At 36.4% G+C, this 17,353-nt stretch overlaps 1 protein-coding gene across 2 annotated transcripts in view; it reads left to right on the top strand.

Moving 5' to 3' along the window:
• Positions 1 to 17,353, top strand: part of LOC131032370 (vacuolar sorting protein 18) — a 251,231-nt gene that overhangs the window by 116,473 nt on the left and 117,405 nt on the right. For both annotated transcript variants that reach the window (XM_057963318.2, XM_057963319.2), the window contains exon 16: positions 1,204 to 1,282. In XM_057963318.2, coding sequence (XP_057819301.1) covers positions 1,204 to 1,282 — 79 coding nt within the window. The remainder of the gene's footprint in view (positions 1 to 1,203; positions 1,283 to 17,353) is intronic.

Here is a 17,353-nt window from a genome sequence, read left to right as displayed (position 1 = left end):
ATAGTTTGGTTTGCTCATAGTTTTGAGAAATATTGTCTTTTCAAATCAGAAATAAAATTTGGAATTTTCAGTCTTATGTATTCTAAGTTCTGTCAAATTTCTGAATTATTAGTTTGCTGTAATTACTTATATTAGCTGCACTTTATTTGTCGATTCAAAACTATTGCAAAACACTTTTCAAATAAAAAATAATCAAAGGCTAAACAGGGCAGCATATTAAAGGATCACACTCCGTGGTCCATTGTTAGGAAGAGGATAAAATTTTCTACTTATTCTTTGGTTTATTTCAGCGTTGTTGGATCATATGTTGAATTAGATTGTTGATATATAAAGTCTTCTCACTTCAGAGTCACATTTTGTAGTGTACCTGGTGATTGCATTGGTGGTATACCTATCCTATTTTTCACTTAGCTGAATTACAAACTCAATTTCAACAATAATATCATACTGGAAAAATCTTCATTAATTGACAGGAATAATTAAGGGAATCACTTTTTTTTAAATGAATACTACAACTGCAAACTTTTGGAGAATGATTTTTAATCGATGAAGTGAAGAAATTATAACTCAATGGAAGATCTTCAAACTGATTCTAATTGATAATTTAGTTTTATAGTTTAAGGTATCAATGTTGTAATGTTTCATGCATAGAATCAGGCAGAGGAAAAGATGCAATTTTTGAGGTTTTTACAAGTATGATATTAGATAAAAACATAATATGATTGTTTTCTGAATATTGGATCCTAAAATTTTCACTGATTTTTGCTATCTTCTGGCTACATTATTACATTTACTTTATTTATCTTGCGTATTTTCTTTTGCTTGGTAGATCATGGATGAGGTTATGGATGGCTTTTAATGTGTTTCAGGGTATGCTCGGACCACATTCTTAAGGTTTTGAAATGTGGGTCATGGTCAAGTTTATGCCATATCAATGTTATCATATATGTACTCCTAGTGTTTAAATAAGTTTTGCTTTGACAATCTCAAACTTATCTTCCTATTTATCCAAGGTGAATGGATTGTTAGCGATAACTATCAACATTTGAAAACACCCAACATGCTCTAGTTTTCCTTTTCTGCATGTTAATTGTCTGCAAAACTTGTACAGCTATGGAAGGGTAGATGAACTTGTGTTTTTTGCTAGTCTTAAGCGAATTTTACTTGGCTGCATGTTAATTGTCTGCAAAACTTGTTGTACAGCTATGGAAGGGTAGACGAACTTGTATTTTTTGCTAGTCTTAAGGAGCAACATGAGACTGTAATCCACCATTACATTCAGGTATGTGTATCATTGTTTATATCAAAATCTCAACCTTTATATGCATTTTTCTTTTAATTTCATGCTGTTTTTCCAACATGCCATGCAAAGCTTACGCTTTTGGGAAACTCATGTGACAATTATGTGGTATATTCTCTATCACTTTGAGTATAATTGGCATTATTTAAAAAAATTCTCTCTAAAGGAACATTTCTTTTGTTTTTTTGTAAATGAGAGTATTATAAATTGACTTTTATAGATGTGCTTACTGTTTGTTACAAGCTTAAATGGCTCAAACTTGTAGGTATTAGATGTGCTCCTATAAAACTTTGTACAAATGTTCTTACATCCTTATTACCTTTTTCATTACTTAGTTTTCTCAATAGGTTTCCTGCAAATGTCTATTTGTTGATATCTAGGATGGGACAAGAAAGACTGGAAGGCTGTCCACTTTTTTGGAGCTATGTAAGGTGTTTTAGCTTCAGTTGTGACATTTCTCTCTAGTTTCTAATGTCTTTATGCTTTTTTGTTTCAATATTCTCTTGAAGACTAGTAACTTTTTTTTTTCTTTTTCTTTATAATGGGTTCAAAAAATTTGTAGCTGCTATATGGTTTATATCCATTTCTTTTGGATGTTTGTCAACTGAATTACGTACGTCCATTCTTTGGAATTAATTAAAATCTAGACGAGAACTTTAAGGGTACGTTTGAAGTATTGCATCTGAATTTATAGCATTCTATTAGATTTGACAGTCATAATCTACTGCTTTTTCAAATCTGTTCTCCCCTTGAAAAGACCAACAACCTTAATTCATAGTTACTGATTTGGAATCAGGTTTGGTACATTGGGATTAATTAAAATCTAGATGAGAACTTTAAGGGTACGTTTGAAGTATTGCATCTGAATTTGTAGCAATCTATTAGATTTGACAGTCATAATCTACTGCTGTTTCAAATCTGTTCTCCCCTTTAAAGACCAACAACCTTAATACATAGTTACTGATTTGGAATCAGGTTTGGTACATTGGTACAGCCAATTTTTTTGGGGGGGCTGGGCACATTTTGGGTATGACCCTGTAAAAAAAATAAAATTTATAAATGTATAATATTTAAAATTATAAATAATATTATACAAATAAATAATACTAATATGTTAAAATGTTAATAAGTTAATGTTAAATTTTTATGAAATAATTTTTGCAACTAAATTGTAAATATACACATTTAAGTATAATTTAAGTTAGTCTTCACATAAAACTGAATATTATAATAATAGTAAATTATAAATCTTCACATAAAATTATAATATTATAATATTAATTGATTAGTTTGAGCCTCATGTCAGATTGCTCCCCATAACAAGTTTGGATTGATAAATAGTAGAAGATTATTTAAAAAAGGTTGATATTTTATGGACTTTTTGATGTTGAACTCAAGTTTCAAGACTGAAAGTGATTGTTGGCGTGGCATCAAAGGTTCTTGTCTAAAATGTGAAGGGGTAGAATGGGCTGTAGGATATGGCATCATTGTAGACCAAAGGTGAACCGAAGCTCAAAGAAGGTTTTATATATAATATTATGTATCTTGAGTTAGTTGTTTGGCGTTTTATCTATGAATGTTGACTATTGAAGAAATCTATTGCATTTTTTTTTTGTTGTTGATCATTTTTATTTCTTTCTGCAGTGTGTCAAATTGTCATCATTCAAAAGGGTCAAAGACTAATAAAATCAAATGAATACACTTTGAAATTGTCACTGAAGTTTGGAATAATGTGTGAATTGCATATTGTGCCCTAAAATCGTCCAAGTTTGTTGGGTGGCAATTGCAAACGTTTTTAAGGCAAAAAATCATAACCTTGTCCAAATCCATAGATGATTCAATCTAGATTTTGATTCTGGGACGAATCATGCTGGGAATCGGCTTGAAAACTTGCTGATTTGGTAACCTAGCCTTAATACTATTCTTTGTGAAATAGAGAAATTCCTTGAAGAACATTTTAAAGAGGAAACCAAACATACATGAGAGAAAAAATTCTAACTAAAAGATGGCCAAACAATTCTCAACTATGTACTAATTACAAAGCTAATTAATGAACCTTCCTTATTACTTCTTAGTAGATCACAGTGTTATTTTTTATTATAGTGTATTTATTTTTGAATGTAGTACATTTATTTTAAATGTTGTTAGAGTTTTCATAAACTAGAACAATTTGTATGATAGAACCATTTTTAGGGATCAAATGATAAAACAATCTCAATAAAGCCCCGATTTAAAGCTACCCTCTTTCTATCCATTGCAAAGAGGAATTAAATTACTCAAATGACCTAAAATAGTCTCTTTCATGCTTTTAAGTCTGCTTTCTTCTTAACATAGGCTGCCTGGTGATAAGGTATGGATATGATTCACTAATTTTTGTTTTTAAAGATTTGACTTGGGATTGAAAATCTTAAGTTGCTGATTTAAGATTCAAGGCAGAGTTTTCATGTGGCATTGCTACCTCAAAATGGTGCCCAACTTAAATTGTATTTTTTTTTCTCATTGTTAGAACTTTCATGTAGCAACGTCACTCAAAAAATGTACAAAATTTTGATGTTTTAATTAGCTTTTAGCTAAGTTACCGGTTCGGGTTTGGGATGGGGTTCAGAGACGCAAACCCGGTTCGTGGGTTCGGGGATTTTTTTTTTTTGCCTTTTGGGTTCGTGGTTGGGTTTGTTCCTACACACACACACACACACACACACACACAGACATATATATATATATATATATATATATATATATATGTACACACATTATATGGAAAAATTTAAAGAAATATACAAAATTACAAATCTAAATACATTTAATTGTATTCTACTTCATCATTGATCAATGCCAAATGCCATTTCAATTGATAGTTCAGAATTTCAACAATATCATATTATGTAATATACTCATATGCCTTATAATATATATCAATGTTTCATAGATTCATATATGTCCAGGATCACGATTAAAATGAAAATCATTACAATTACAAAATTGACAATCAAAAATAATAATTGTCTTCTATCTTCAAAGTTCAATGTTCATCAATCATCAAAAGGATCTAGATCAAGATCATCATCATTTGCTCCAAGTTCAAATTCAAAATCATTTGAACCCAAACAAGTGCCACTCTCACTAGCTCCATCAGTTGTAGGTATCTCATCATCATCATTTAAAGTGACTCCATTCAGATAATCAACAGTTGCATCCAAGTTGGTACACTTAGGGGTTACATCCCAAAGCTTCATTACCCCTTCCTTGTACTATTTTCCCTTATGTGTTAGAAGACGCAAATTGGAATGAATATAAACCAAGTCTTCTGCTCTTTTTGAAGCCAACTGGTTACGCTTCACTGAGTGGATAAAGGAGTATGTACTCCAATTCCGTTCAGCCGTAGAAGAACTTGCAACCTCTTGAAATTTTGAGAGAAAACCAACAAAACTTAAAATTAAAAAAATGCAAAATAAATTAAAGAATTTTAAAAAAAACTTAAAAGCTAAACTTACAATACAAATGTTAATATTTAATTTAAAAAACTTACTTATGATAGTATCTTGATTGCAAGAGGTTGGAGGAACATAAAATCTTGACCATGAAGGTACCACCATGTAACTTCATCCATTTTGGAGTGGTCATTAATGGCACAAGGACTATAGCTTTTTCCCTGACATAAACAAACCAAACTCTTTCCTAACACTATCCACCACTTTAGGATCACTGTAGAGTCTAGCAAATGCCCACTTGTACCCAACAACAACTTCAGGATCTCTATATTGTTTAGTTCTCCCTGGCAAAGAAAGTACTTCACTGCTATAGTACATGGGATTTAAAGCATGTGCAAGGAGATGCAATTGCGTGGTCATCTTGTTCCCACCGATGATGAATGATTTGTTCCACCCTTTTGAAATTTTTTTCTTGGGGGTCCTTCTCTCTTTGTGCTATTATGACTTTGATTTTTTCAACCATGGTGTCCATGCCATCATAGACTTCCCCCAAACATGCTGCATCTGTATTAGTATACCTAAGCATACTCATGATAGACTCGGCGAAATTCAATACATATTCCACATTATCCCACCAATTGAGATTCAAGATCAAATCCCTAACCTTATTGGCCCTCTCTAAATTTGATTGCTTCCAAATATTCCATTGGTTACTAATAACCATGGCACTCAATGCCTCTTTCACCTTCAAAAGACGTCTCAACATTATTGTATGTGATGCAAATCAGGTCTCAGCAACCTAGGTTCATTTAGAAATTATGTCAATAACACATTGAAAAAAATATAAAATAAAATAAAACATGGCATAAATAAATTTAAATAGATAAATCATAAATTAAATTTACCTTCAGCAATTCTAACCTCGAGAAGCTTCTGAAAATGGCTTGTGACATATGGTGGTTTGTCACAAACATTTGGATCTCCTCACCCTCTTGGTAGATATCCTTCACCCAATCTATTTGAGTGCCAATTGCTTGCATGACCAAGTTGAGGGAGTGTATGGTGCATGGTGTCCAAAAAATGTGTAAATACCTTTGTTCAACCAAAGCACCTACAGCCCTACAAACCTTTGCATTGTCTGTGATGACTTGGACAACATTTTCATGTCCTACCATATCTATGGAATCAAAGAGGATTCTAGAAATGTATTCTGCATCTTTGAGCTGCCCCTCACAATCAACTGCCCTCAAAAAAATTGCCCCTTTCGGGACACTGCAATAACATTTATCAATGGACGGTTTCTGGCTTCCTTCCATCCATCAGAAACAATAGAAACACTTGATTCAACCCAAGACCATTGGCATAGAGGCAACGTGCAATTTTTTGTTTTGCAACATCTCTTGATTCCATTTTGAATGCTTTCTCCAATGGGCCTCTTTTGCGGGAAAGAGAATCATCTACTTCAACAACTTCATCTTGCATAGCGGGTATATTCAAGAAGGGGTGATCGGGGGCCTTTTCTGGTATTCTAAGATCATCAGGAAAAGTTATTGGTGTTTTGCTTGCAAATGGATTAGCTCTTAGTTTTTCTCTTGCTATAGCTTGATCAACTTCTTCTTGTTCTTTAATGAATGCTGCTATTTGTGTTGCGGGCAACCCATTCCCACTTGGCTCTTCACACATTTTAATCCCTTTCCCAGTAGGGGCAAAAAAGTGACGTTTCACTCGATAATACGAGCACCTATAATTGGTTTTACAAAAATTACAATCCCAATCAAATCCCCCATCTCCTGGAAGTTGTTGATTCATTTTAGTATAGTTCCATAAAGGAGATCCTCTATCAACTTTAAATTTTTGGTTTATTGTCTTGTAACCCCCACTCATTGAACTCGAACTTGTTGCCATTTTGTTTTTTTGCTATTATAATAAATTAAACATTTTCAAATTAGAAAAAAACAAAACAAAAATGCAATATTACACAATGTAAAAGCTAATGTAAGTATGAAAAAACATTATAAAAAATAATAGAACTTGTTTATCTTTTTCTATAAAAAAACTTTTTTGAAAAAAAAAACTTGAAAATTTCTTCAAAAGATCAAAGAATAGGGACAAATGCTTACTTTAAGTGCTTGAATCTCCTTTGTGCAAGCTCTCCACCTTTGTCAAGCACCCCACAAACAATCTCCTTTGAAAATAATCACTTACCCTTCAAAATGCCAAAATGAAACCAAGAGAGAATAGATGAGCAAATGAAGTTGTTTTTGGGTCTCAAATGCATTTAGCAAGGGCGGATTAGGGTTTTTGGCCCCAAAAAGGCAAAAAAAGAGTAGTTTTTTAATCTAAAAAAGTCACTTTTTAGTGACTTGACCCGCCTAGCCTGTGGTTCTGTGCCTGGGTTTGTGCCTGGGTTCGCTCGGGTTCTCATAGGGTTCACCATTAACCTAGGGAGAACCCACAAGGAAAACGATGAACCTTGTGGGAACCTAACGCGGACCCGAACCCATGCGGATCCGGTTCACATTTGGGCCCCAAAACCCACGAACCCAGTATCTTAGGCTTTTAGTTGAGTCATGTTTTTAGATTGTTTTTGCCACCTTTGTTGCACTTTCATAATAACTTGCCACCTTTATCACATATACCCCTTGTGAATGCCATTGAAGTAGTGTGGGTTTTTCTTTATTTCTTTTTGCTTTTGAATGATGATTTTTTTATTATGTGGTAACTGCTCCTCAAAACTACAATTTTCTTCATGTTTTAAGTTGTCGCATTTTCATAAGCCAGTTGATACTTAGTCTCATTTTTGTAAGCCAGTTGATACTTAAGTGGCATTTTAAGTTAGTTTTTTCTTTTAAAATTATGATTATGTTTATTTCCTTTCACCTTCATGCTTGTTTCGATTTCATAACAGCCCTTCTACCTCGTTGTTGCACTTTTCTACTAGTGTAGCCACCTATAAAGTGACACTTGGGCTCTTTTCAGTCTAACATTGCTGGTTGCCTTTTTCTTATTACATTGCCACTCACTGGTTTGTTTAACTCATTGCTTGCTAGTGAAACTTGTTAAAGTTGTGAAATACAACCTCACAGAACCCAGTGAACACTTGTATGCAAATAATCTGTCACAACAATGGAAGATTCACAAAACACAAAGATTGCTTTGAAAACCTAGAGCAAAAGAATGCAATAAATGATAATCAGATAATGAATTACAAAAGGGATCAATCCTTTTAAAAGGAGATCAAACCTAAAAAGGGAAAACCCTAAAAGCAATTAATAATAAATAATAAATTAATTATTAATATTCCTATGTTTAGCTTCCTAAATTTAGCTTAAGTGAAATAGAGAAAAAGGTGACTTAATTATTAAATCAATATGATTTAATTAATTAAGTAAACTAATACCTTTTACTGTAACACCCCCCCTTAAGATGAAGTTAGGGAGAAGCTAAAAAACAACTAAGGACTAGATGCATGAAAGCCAAAATGGGTCCCGACAATAAGGCCTGATGAGGTACCCAAGTACAATGAAATATCTGTAAAATGGAGAAAAAGGAGAAAACCCAGTGGGAAAAAACTCCTCTCCTAAAGAGATGAAAGCATGCTAATAAAAACATGAAGGCCGGCCTCACAAAGACCCCCCAAGGACAACTTCCTTCACCTCGAGCATAGAGGACAATTGAAGATAGCGCGGCAATGCCAAAGGTTTCGTGAAGATGTCAACAACTTACTCCTCTGTAGGAATGTACTCCAAGGTGAGTGAACCATCCTGAATCAACTTCTTGATGAAGTGCATGTGGATCTCAATGTGCTTCGTCCGCTGAAACTCCACTGGATTGCGGGAAATGTGTATAGCACTCTGATTGTCGCACCAAAGAAGTGTGGGACTATTAGGAGAAAAACCAAACTCTGTCAACAACTGTCGAAGCCATAAACTCTCCTGGCTGGCTAACACTACCGCTCGGTACTTAGCTTCTGTAGATGATAATGCAATAGCAGATTGCTTCTTGCAAGACTATGTGATAGGACCAGAACCAAGACAGAAAACAAAGCCAGAGTAGACTTCCGATCATCGACATCGCCAGCCCAATTTGAGTCAGTGAAGCCAACTATGTGAGGAGCCCCTAATGTGTAGTGAATGCCATACTGTAAAGTGCCCCGAATGTACCTCAAAATATGTTTGGCAGCTTGCCAATGGCTCTCATGTGGATCATGTGAGAACCTAGAGACAAGGCCAACTGCAAAGGAAAGATCAAGATGCGAATGCGTCAGGTACAACAAATTGCCAACCAACTGCCTGTATAATGTAGAATCTACTGAAGGAGTAGAGCAAGTGGAGGACATAACAACACCCGACTGAAATGGTTTGGGGGAAGGCTTGCAATCAAGCATGCCAATTTTGTGGAGTATGTCAAGAGCATACTTCTGCTAATATATGGAAATCCCATTTGAAGACTGAACAACCTGTAGACCAAGAAAATAGTGCAGAAGACTGAGATCTGTCATCTCAAACTGCTCCATCAAAGCTCTCTGAACACTCTGAATCATAGAGGATGACCTACCTGTAATAATGAGATCATGAACATATAGCACAAGAGTCAAAAGATCACCCTCTAGACGCTGAATGTAAACTGTGGGATCATAATGACAACGAGTGAAGTCAGAGGAGAGCAAAAAAGAGTCCATCTTCTCATACCAAGCCCGAGGGGCCTGTTTGAAACCATATAATGAATGCCTAAGTCTGCAAACCAAAGAAGTGTCTTGCACAAACCCCTGAGGCTGCTCCATATAGATCTCCTCGTGTAAGTCTCCATGCAAGAAAGCACCCTTCACATCCATCTGAAAAATTGGCCATCCCTGTGAAGCTGCAAGGGATAGTACAAAGCAAATAGAATTCATCTTGGCAACAGGAGCAAAGGTCTCGGAGTAATCAATACCCTCAACCTGAGAAAGCCCCTTAGCAACAAGACATGCTCTGTACTTATCTATCGAACCATCTGCAACATACTTGGTACGGTACACCCACTTGCACCAAACCAACTTTCTTCCCTTAGGAAGAGAACAAAGATCCCAAGTATGATTCTTCATCAAAGAAGAATACTCCTCATCCATAGCCCTATCCCACTCAAGCTGACTTGTCGCCTCTGAAAACCTCTGAGGATCATCCCAAATGGCATGACTCAAGAGACTAGCACCTAAAGTATGTGATCGTGTACGACGGGTATCTGAAGGGTCACTTGCCATAGAACCAACTACCTCTACAGTAAAGTGGGCCCACTTGGGCAAAAGCTATGGATCTGGTTGTAGTGGGGGTGGTGGATCAACATCTGCATCATCCTCAAGAGATAAACAATCCTCAAGAGATGAAGAGGGAGGAGTAGGTAGTGAGGGAGAAGTGGGTGAAGGAGAATCTGGCAGAGTGAAGTGCTCATCAAACTAGACATCCCATTGAAACAAGACCTCTCTAGAATCGAGATCAAACAACCCGTATGCCTTTACATCCTCACAATAGCCAACAAATATGAGTGGTCGGCTCTTCCTCTCCATGAATTTCCGTTGAGCATCAAGAATAAATGCCCAAGCTTCACAACCAAATACTCGAAATGTAGAAACATCGGGCTTGACATGGGTGCAAGCCTCCTCAGGAGTCATATGTCGTAATGCCTTATGAGGCATCCGATTCTGAATATAAGTGGCACAATTGACTGCCTCAACCCAAAAAGAAGAATCCATAGACCGTGACTGAATCATACAATTGGCCATCTCTCGTAAAGTCCCGTTCTTTCTCTCAGCAACAACATTCTGCTGAGGGGTATCGGGAACTGTAAACTGATGTTGTAAACCATGCTCAGTGCAAAAATATCTGAAGGCTTGATTCACTTACTTCGCCCCGTTATTTGTGCGTATCCGGTTGATAGAAAGTCCAGACTGCTTCTCCACAAATGTCTTAAAGATTCGAAATGAATCAAAGACATCAGACTTGTACTTTAGAAAGTACACCCATGTACGTCTGGAGAAGTCATCAATAAATGTGAGCACATATCTAGCCCCTGAAAAAGGAGTCGAAAATGACATGAGGTCACTATGTACCAACTCCAAGGGTGCCATAGCACGTGGAGACCCACTGATAGGAAAAGAATCCCGACGATGTTTGCCAAGTACACAACCTCTACAAACACCATTAGTATAGGAAATTTGTGGGAGCACAATCACTAGTGCCTGTGTACTCATCTGCTATAGATATCTGTAATTGACATGGCCAAAATGCTCATGCCAAAGTTTGCTCAATGTGTTTGCATGTGCTATAAGAGATGAACCTGTACCATCTGTCGTGTAAAAGCCATCAAATCTGTATAAGCGGGATGCAGGATCAACACTCCCAGTGGCCACAACCAAATCAGGATCATGAAGGTCTCTAATAACCACATCATGTGTTGAGAACTCAACTGTCTTACCAGTGCCAGAGTGGCAAATCTGATAAATGGAAAGGAGGTTTGTCGAAATGTTAGGAACAACAAGTACTTCTTGAAGACAACCATCATCCAATGGAACAGGACCTGAACCCATAATGGAAAGCTATGTAGAGTCACCAACTGCAATCTGTGAAGTGCCACAATGGGCAAGTGCGGTGACAAACTCTTGAGTGTGTGTCATATGGTGAGAAGCACCAGAATCTAGGATCCATGTGGATCCTGAAGGCAATGCTCGTGTAGAAAGAGCATGACCTTTCCCTGTGGGTGGGGAAGGTGTCTGAGGTGAGGTGATGTGATGCTGCTGCATGGCCTCCTCTAAAGCCTCTAATCGTTTCCAACACCTAGAAACTGGATGTCCTTCCTTGCCACAAAAACTGCAAGGTTCACCTGATTTCTTCTTAGTCTTGGAGGAAGACTCACTAGACTTAGAAGAATTACCCTACTTAGGGTTGGATTGTGGTTTAGAAGTAGACTTCGATGGAGGTTTGGAGGAACTCTCACTGCCTACTGAATCTGTCTTCGGCTTCTGTTTCTGCATCTGCTTCCCCTTAGACGGCTGAGCTACCAATTGTTGGTTCTTTGAACCAGGGAGAGTATCTAGCTGTGTGAGGTGAGACTGCTCTCGTGTCAACCTATCACAGAATTCCTCAAATGAAGGCATGGTAAATCGAGTGCCCAAAGCATCCATGGTGGAATAGAAGGTAGAAGAGAATATTTGAAAGGAACCTCGAAGCCTAGATAGAATTAGGTATATACACTTGGTGTCTGTCTTGATCTTACCACAAGCCTGTAACAATGATCGCAGTGATTTGAATTTCATCAAGAAATCCTCAATAGATGGAAAAGAATCAGGTGCCAAGGTGGTCAATTTTTCCTCAATCTGAAGTGCCTTGAACTGATTAGTGGTGCTTCAAACCCATGGCCTCATCCATTTGGTTCCTATGTTGTAGAACCTCAAAGGGTCTTGTCAAGAGAGGCTGAACCTCATCCAAATAGGACCATAACCCCTTAGACATGAGAAGTCTTGTCATATGTGCTTTCCAGGTATGATATTTGTGTGGTGTAAGATGGTCACATGAAGAAGTATCCGCCATGATGTTTATTTTTTTGAAATGTGTTTAAAGAGAGAGGATTCGGATTTTTGATATGATAATACAAAAAGCAAGAAAAATTCACCCCCCCACAACACAATAACCAAACCCCAGTACAATTTTGAAAGCTGGAAAGCTGAAAAAGCAAAAATAACTTCTGACAAGTTTTTGTGTACCTGATGAATTTTCTGATAAAATAAGTTGCAGATCTTGATAGAGCGTTCCAACACCTTTCCAACGCCCATTCGTTTGCAAAAAACGGAGTTCATATGCAAAAGATATGCCCCCGGAAGCGCCAAACAAAAGTTCTGACTTTGACTGCTAATAAATGTTGCAAAACTGCAAAATCTGAAAAAAAACCTCGAAAAATGGATCCGGCTCGGAAAAAACTCTATGATGATATATGTTTTGTCGAAAAATGTCTCTGTTTGCTCCCGATATCGCAAAAAAATGACCCCCCTGTTTTTAAAAAAACTTTTGAAAAAAATCCACTCTTGGTGGCAGGTAGGTGGTTCCTGGGTTGAGCTGCAGGTGGAGCGGAGCTCGGGTAGTGGTTTGGAGAGAAGCGATGGCGTCTAGGCAAAGCAGTAGCGACGGTGGGTAGGTGGCTTGGTGGCTGTGGGGGCAGCGGTTGTGGTTAATGGTAACCGTAGACAATCCGTTGGCGGTTTGTGCTCGACGGAACCGCTAGCGGTTAAATCGCCGGCACAATAAATTTATTTATTTTTTAAAAAATCCGCCCACAGTTCCATATAGAGGGCCGTATGGCCCAGATTTTTTTTTTTTTTGCCTCTGATGCCAAAGTATATCGAATTATATATCAAAATTCGTCGAATTGGCCTCCGAAAGCCAACCGTGATGTCCTCTTTTGCCCAAATTGCTTCAAAAAACAGGTGCCCACCTGGATCACAAAATTTTTAAACTTTAACAGATCTGGCCCCGTGATTCAAAAATTGACAAACAAAAGGTCAATCTTGACTATTTGACACGTGCTGGATTCAATGGTGAGGTCCAAATCAACCCAAATTGCACAGAAGACCTGCTATAGGTAGAATCTCCCAATTTGAAGAACAGGAAAGCCTCAGGTCTGAAGCTTTGATACCATGTTAAAGTTGTGAAATACAACCTCATAGAATCCAGTGAACACCTATATGCAAATAACCTATCACAACAATGGAAGATTCACAAAACACAAAGATAGCTTCGAAAACCTAGAGAAAAAGAATGCAATAAATGATAATCAGATAATGAATTACAAAAGGGATCAATCCTTATAAAAGGAGATCAAACCTATAAAGGGAAAACCCTAAAAGCAATTAATAATTAATTAATTATTAATATTCCTAAGTTTAGCTTCCTAAATTTAGCTTAAGTGAAATAGAGAAAAAGGTGACTTAATTATTAAATCAATATGATTTAATTAATTAAGTAAACTAATACCTTTTACTCTAACAAATCATCTCCATCTTGATGAAGGAGCATCCAAGTTTACATGCAATTTTGCGTTGCCCAAAAACACTAGTAGTTTAATTTTTTTTTTCTTTTTTTTTTGTGTGTGTTGCAAGGAATCATAGAGGCTAATAAGATATTCATATTCCTATATTAAAATCAGAAGTTACCAGCAGGTTCAACATAAGTGGAGCTAGACACAAATGTTTAAGGCTCTTATTGATTGAGCTTGATTACTTATCTGCTGATTTACTGGGGTGCACACTTACCTCTTTGCCTTGGCATGTGCTTCAACCATTAGAACCCATGATTTACTTGGTAGGACCCGTCAAGTATCATCTTGGGAATGGGGTGAAAGAAACTCAAATTTCATTCATTCCTTTTGGATGTTGTATCACATCTACTTGGCCCACACAATATTGTCTCTTGTGGATTAGATAATATTCCTTTTGCTTGGTGGTTACGTTGGGACCCACACATTTTCTAGTTTCCAAGTGCTGCATAAAGTGGGTGATCCTTGAGAAGTAAGAAATTAACTCTTGCAGATTCTGTGTGATGGTTTCCCATTCATGGTTGTTTTTTCTCACAGGTGTTTACCTTCACACGTCTATTTCTGGTCAAGCATCATTGAGTGGTGGTGGTTTCCTATGTTGGTTGGTTGGTCTCCTCTTTAAAAGCAAACAAAGTATTGAAGAAAAACAAAATATGGGTGAAAAACATACATAGGTAATGGGGATTGTTGGAAGTAAAAGAAAGCTGAGGATTATTTCCTTTTGTTGGAAGTAAAAGAAAGCTGAAGATCATTTGATTTTGGAATCATAATTTTTAAGTTGCTACTATTCCATATTGCATTTGCTACATTTATAAATTAGTTTTTGTGTGGAGTTGCCTGAATCAATTACCTTTCATTGGCCTCCTGATCCTCTTGTTTCTTGTTTGCAGCACATTTTCGAATGGCACAACCATTTAAAATTTGCAATTCTCTTATCCTTGGCTCATATGTCTAGTTGTGCTCTTTTGTTGGCTTCAACACCTAAATCAAAGTTTTAGAATGGCATTAGCATCAATAAAGTGCATTGTTCACTTAAGTTTTACACATTTCCTCGTTAATGCACTTTTGCAACACCTTTGCCGTCCTTGTTGAAGTTTTAGAGTGGTATTGCCGAGGCAAAGCTGCACTATGTCCCATAATCTTCATGTAATTCCTTCCTATTGGAAGAACATGCACTTGTCTTCACCACCTATTGATCCTTAGTGTGGTTTTGGACAATGTTTGGCACCTTAGGCATCCTTTCCTTGTAGTATTGCCATTGAAATTATGCCCCAATAGAAAGGCTTGTGCCCACTTTACCTTTTCTTGGAGGACTTTCGCTTTTCTATTTGTCAATCTTTAATGATTTTAGGCCCAAGCCTCTGCCATATCCTTCTCTTTCTTCACACTGCTTGTTCCTGCATTAGTTAGAAACTTGTGTCTTTCACTTGGCACAATACAACCTCAAACAATTTGCAAGTGTCTTTATTTGAAAAACTAGACTGTGATTAGACAATTTCGCAACTTGACTAGAGAAAGAACCTAGTTGATATTAATAATAACACGACAAGAATAACTTGATCAAAGACTACCAACATGAGTACAAGCAACATTTTGTAGGGGTAATGTAATGTCCTAGTTTAGGAACAATGCAATATAACCACAAAATGTATGTTAAAATATTCGATGTTATTAAACAATAGAGTGAGAGCTCTATATAAAGAATTTACAAGAGACAATGTTTCTTTTTAAAAGAAACAATCGTAAACTAAAGACGACTAAAATGAGTAAGATGACTAAGAATCTAAGATGACTATTAAAGAAACATTACAATATTCTAATACCCTCCCTTAATTGTCATCGTTCTAACTACCCAGAGAAAAACAAAGAAGGCTACCCCCTTCTTCTTAGAACGTTTTGCGACATGAGCTTGCCACTGACCTTGTCACTAAGATGAGCCTGCCATTGACCCTCCTAGAATCTGGAGAACTTTTAGATAACACAAATTTTCCACAAACTTTTGCAGATGAGCATGATGCTCAAAAACTGACTGCAAGAAGCCACTATTTTTAAGGAAAAAATTGCCAAACCCAAAAACTGAAGTTTACAAAGCATCGTTTTTTTTTCGGAAAAAAAGGTAAAAACCCTAAGACAGGAACACGTGTACCCATGATTTTTGTGGATAAAATCAGGAAAAACCCAACATGATTTTTGAGGCAAAAATTGAAAAACCCTTGCAATAATTTTTGAGGAGAAAATCATAAACCTTACAAAATAATTTTTAAGGTAAAATATTATAAACCAAACAAAATATTTTTTTAGGATAAAAATTATTAAAACCCTCCCAAATGTTTTAAGGGAAAAAATTATTAAAAAATTTTTTTTGAGGGAAAATTTTTATTAAAACCCATCAAAATATCTCCAGGCGACCAAACAAAGAGGCAGATTGTGTGCCCTAGTCGCATTGTGTTGGGAGTTGAAGACATCGAACAAGGCCCGACTCCACGAAGCCCTAGATTGCAGGTACAGAGGATTGGAAACCATAGGTCGTAGGATGCAGAATACAAATGTGGGTTGTAGATCTGAAACACCACAGCCGCAAAGAGAAACCAGAAACCGTGGGCATGAGAAAAAAAGAAGAAAATCTCCACGACCTTCAAACATAGCACCCAAACTGCCCACAAACACAGGTCCACGAACCCACAAAAATTTTGAATTATAGCTCCAAAAGAGCCCATGAAATTTTGCTAAGATTTCAACAAAACCTCCAATGATTTATAAAAAATTGAAAAACAAATTTTTGGAAAAAATTCTAGAGGTTACGAATTTTTTTCGCCAAATTTTATTAAATCCCATTGGCCTACTTTGATACCATGTTAAAATATTCGATGTATTAAACAATAGTGCGAGAGCTCTATATAAAAAATTTACAAGAGACAATGTTTCTAAAAGAAACAATCATAAACTGAAGCTGAAAATAGAAACTAACTAAAGACGACTAAAATGACTAAGATGACTAAGATGACCATTAAAGAAACATTACAATATTCTAATAATGCAGTGCTCTAATACCACTGTAATGCCCCCTTATGTTCAAACTTAGGAAACAGGGACAGTTACTTTCAAAAGAATCAATTGCAAGAGACTTCTTTCCTTAAAGTCTCTCATAACACTTAAATGATAATGATTGAAGTAAGATTACTAGTCTATGATACAACTTCTAAAAGATTGTTCTTATGTGGTACAACTGATATGATATATGAGAACAATATCATTGCTATCTTTGATTCAACACTTAGACTTATGCAAGATGATTTGGTGTATATATCTACACTTAGTGCAATTTAAGAATGATAAGATTATATCTGCTGTCACTGATAGGATTGATAACAATTATGCAAAGAGGATCTTAATATCCATATGTGTTTCTGCTAACAAAATTAGCCTTCTCTGATATGACAATGGAGAGTATGCTAGAAGATGTTCTGGTCGGTAGCTGTCTCTGCTTATGATAAAAAGAAATATGCTACTATATATATGTATTCCTATTGCTTATAGTGATGGTTGATCTGCTGTTCCTGAT

The sequence above is a fragment of the Cryptomeria japonica genome, chromosome 8 (genome assembly GCF_030272615.1).
Source record: "Cryptomeria japonica chromosome 8, Sugi_1.0, whole genome shotgun sequence".
Lineage (NCBI taxonomy): Eukaryota > Viridiplantae > Streptophyta > Pinopsida > Cupressales > Cupressaceae > Cryptomeria > Cryptomeria japonica.
The sequence above is the reverse complement of the archived record's forward strand: the minus strand, read 5'-3'. Positions and strand labels throughout refer to the sequence as shown.